This window comes from Suricata suricatta, chromosome 4 (assembly GCF_006229205.1).
Source record: "Suricata suricatta isolate VVHF042 chromosome 4, meerkat_22Aug2017_6uvM2_HiC, whole genome shotgun sequence".
Taxonomy (NCBI): domain Eukaryota; kingdom Metazoa; phylum Chordata; class Mammalia; order Carnivora; family Herpestidae; genus Suricata; species Suricata suricatta.
The window spans coordinates 106,176,264-106,179,174 of record NC_043703.1 but is presented as its reverse complement, the minus strand read 5'-3'; the positions used below and the strand labels follow the sequence as shown (position 1 = coordinate 106,179,174).

Sequence of the window (2,911 nt, the reverse complement as noted above, 5' to 3'; positions counted from 1 at the left end):
CAGGCGGCATGCGGGCCTAGCGCCCCGGGAAGGTGCGCGGTGGCGCGGCCGCCGCGGCGCCTCGGGCCCAGTCCGGCCCGGTTACCTGGGCGCTCGAGAGAGGGCCGCTCCGGAGCTCTGGCCAGGCAGGGCCTGAGCGGTCTCACCTCTCGGAAAGTTTCCTCATTACAGGTGTCAATTAATGAAGGCACTAATGAGCCTTCGCCTCCCTGGCCCCACCGGGAAGGTGAGGGGAGGTGAGGTCTGAGGACGAAGCTTTCCTCTGCAGTCGGAACCCTTCGGCCCTCCCGCCGCCCTCTTTGATTTTCAGCGTGCTGCCGAGGCCTCTCTTACCTGCTAATTTTCATTAAACTCCCTGGGAGGAGGAGGTTGGTGGGTTTCCCTTCCCTTGGGGTGTGTGGGTGTATTAAACCTTTCTGGTAGCCCTGAAATAGCTGAAAACGAACTGTAATAGTCATGATCGGAATCTTCATACCTGTTTTTTAAAAAATTTATAATGGTTCCTCTTAGGTGCCATTCGTCATTTTAATGGTAAATTTTATTATATCATGGAGAGCCCCGTACTATAGATACCATCCCAGGATAGTCATGGCCTGTCTCCTGGAATGAAAGGCCTTATTCCTTATACTTTTGATTGTTAAAGAGCGTACCCCGATCTTTTCTAGCCAGATTCTTTTATTTCCGACCCTTTAAGGTAGTATTTGAGCCTAAAGAAACCAGCTGTATTGCAGATTAACTACTTCTGGGCCCAAAGGCCTAGTTCGTCGAGGTGCATTAGATAAAATTATTTTACAAAAACTTGATTGTTGAGAAAATGCTCCTGTAAGAACTGCTTGTGTGGGTTTTGTATTTCTGTTCTGATATTTCCAAAGATTTCCAAACGACCTCTTTTCTAATATGATTTTTTAAAACAGTGGTTTTAGAAAATGTTTGTGTTTGAATTTTACTTTATTATTATTTATGTGTTTGAACTTCACTTTATTAACCAAAGGTAATAAGAAAAGTGTTAGAGTTCTAGTTTACTTTCAGCAGAGTATTTATTTTCTGACAGGTGGAAGCAGGTTTTGCACATATTCAAACTGTACTTTCCAATATTTGTTATTGTAAATTTTCCTAGAATTTTAAGATTATTTGTATTTGTTTTGAGATACTTTTTCTTTTGGTGGAGGTGACTTATGATTACTTAAGTACTTGGTATTTATTTCAGTAAGCTGTATTTTATTTCTTAGAAGTTGTGTGGTGGTTTTATTATTAAACTGGGAAAAGCATTATCTTTGCTCTCTAATTAAGAAAAAAGTGCTTTTAATAATGTTTTGGTGTTTTAAAAGTTACTTTAAACTTAACTAGGAAAACCAACTTTAAACATAGTATCTAAAAAACTAAAGTTTGTTAATTTTTATTATGTTGTGAAAAGAAACATAAAGTTTCTGTTGAAAATTATTTGGGAAACCCCCTAGAATTTTGCTTAGAAGCACTCAAAAATGTAAATGGATTTATGGAAACTTAGATATGTAGACAATCTTGAAGTAGAATTTAGCTTTTTTTATCTTTAGGTATATACAGATAGTAGAACCAGGTTTGTATAAACCAGTGGTCTCTAAAAATACTTAAGACAATTTCTTAATCTTTCCTCTGTTTATTTTTTTATTTTAGAGAGAAAGTGCCCACAGGGGTCTGTGTGGGGGCAAAGGGACAGGGAGAGTGTGAGAGAATCCCAAGCTGCTCAGTGTGGGCTCAGTCTCCCCACCCTAGGGTTGTATCTGGAGCTGAAATCAGGTTGGCCGCTCAGCCAGCTGAGCCTCCCAGGAGCCCCTCTTAATAGTTCCTTAAAAGTACAGTTTAAAAAATTTCCCTCCTAAACACTAATCTCACAGTGATGCTTCCCTTTTTTTTTTAATTACTTCACTAATTTTATTTGTAGGTTATACTGAACTATTACAAATTGTTTTTCTTTCTTTATAGTTTTAAAATTGTTTTCATTTTTCAAACATAAGACCTTTAAGTTTCTTAAGAATAGAGGGTAGTACTTTACCTCATTATAGTAATAACATTTATCCATGACTGGATAGGAACATGATCGTTGGAACTTGATAAAACTTGTTGAAGGTTATATGTCTTTTTTGTAATCTTGCTCACAATAATTATTAAGTCTGTCCTTTTATTCCCCTAGAGGCTGTGCAAAGATGAGCATCAATTCATCTTTGATTAGAAATTCAGAGCTAAAGTCCCCAAATAATGTGCTCAGAATTCATCTCTCAATATATCTCCCCATAAGACTTTAACCATGAGAAGAAATAAAATGATGTATATGATGTGTTTTGAGTTGATTTTGACAAAGAATTATTTAAAGAATACCGAAACTATTTCTTGTCAAATTTGAAACACTGATGAAACTTAAAAGACGTCTGCTGGGGCATATCAGTATGTTATAAAAGTTCAGTGTTTTAAATGAAAGGGTAGACATAATGTGGGTAATATGCAGAGATTTTAATAATGGGACTTCCTATGAAATGTTTATTTAAAAACCTGGCAGAATGTAATTTGGTTAAAATAAAAATTGGTAACAAAAGGTTGTAAATAGTTTTTGTCATCAGTTTTTGATGAGAGAATTAATATTACCATTTATACCTCTAGTCCTTCTGAGAGTCTGAAGCTGTGAATTCTCCCCATGGTGACATACAGGTATACAGACACAATTTTGCCTGCAGTTTAAGGACCAGTTGAACCCTGTCCATGGAACTAGCCTAAGGACCCCACATCCCCTTTTAAAAGATGGTCTTGGCAGATATCCTAAAACTTAAAGAGACATTCAGAATAGTGTTTGGCTTTAATAGACTAATCAGTCTCAGCACTGCTAACATACTTGATTTTCCCTTTTCCTTCCAATGTTTGGTTTTTTTTTTTTAATTTT

At 37.2% G+C, this 2,911-nt stretch overlaps 1 protein-coding gene across 1 annotated transcript in view; it reads right to left on the bottom strand.

The window, feature by feature from the left end:
- The window catches only part of LOC115290654 (small nuclear ribonucleoprotein-associated protein N-like), a 5,078-nt gene extending 2,408 nt beyond the window's left edge, over positions 1-2,670 (bottom strand). Inside the window, exons 1-2 of the mRNA XM_029938513.1 lie at positions 2,629-2,670; positions 13-209 (exon numbers count right to left, since the gene is read on the bottom strand). Coding sequence (XP_029794373.1) covers positions 13-209; positions 2,629-2,670 — 239 coding nt within the window. The remainder of the gene's footprint in view (positions 1-12; positions 210-2,628) is intronic.
- Between the last annotated feature and the right edge of the window lie 241 nt (positions 2,671-2,911).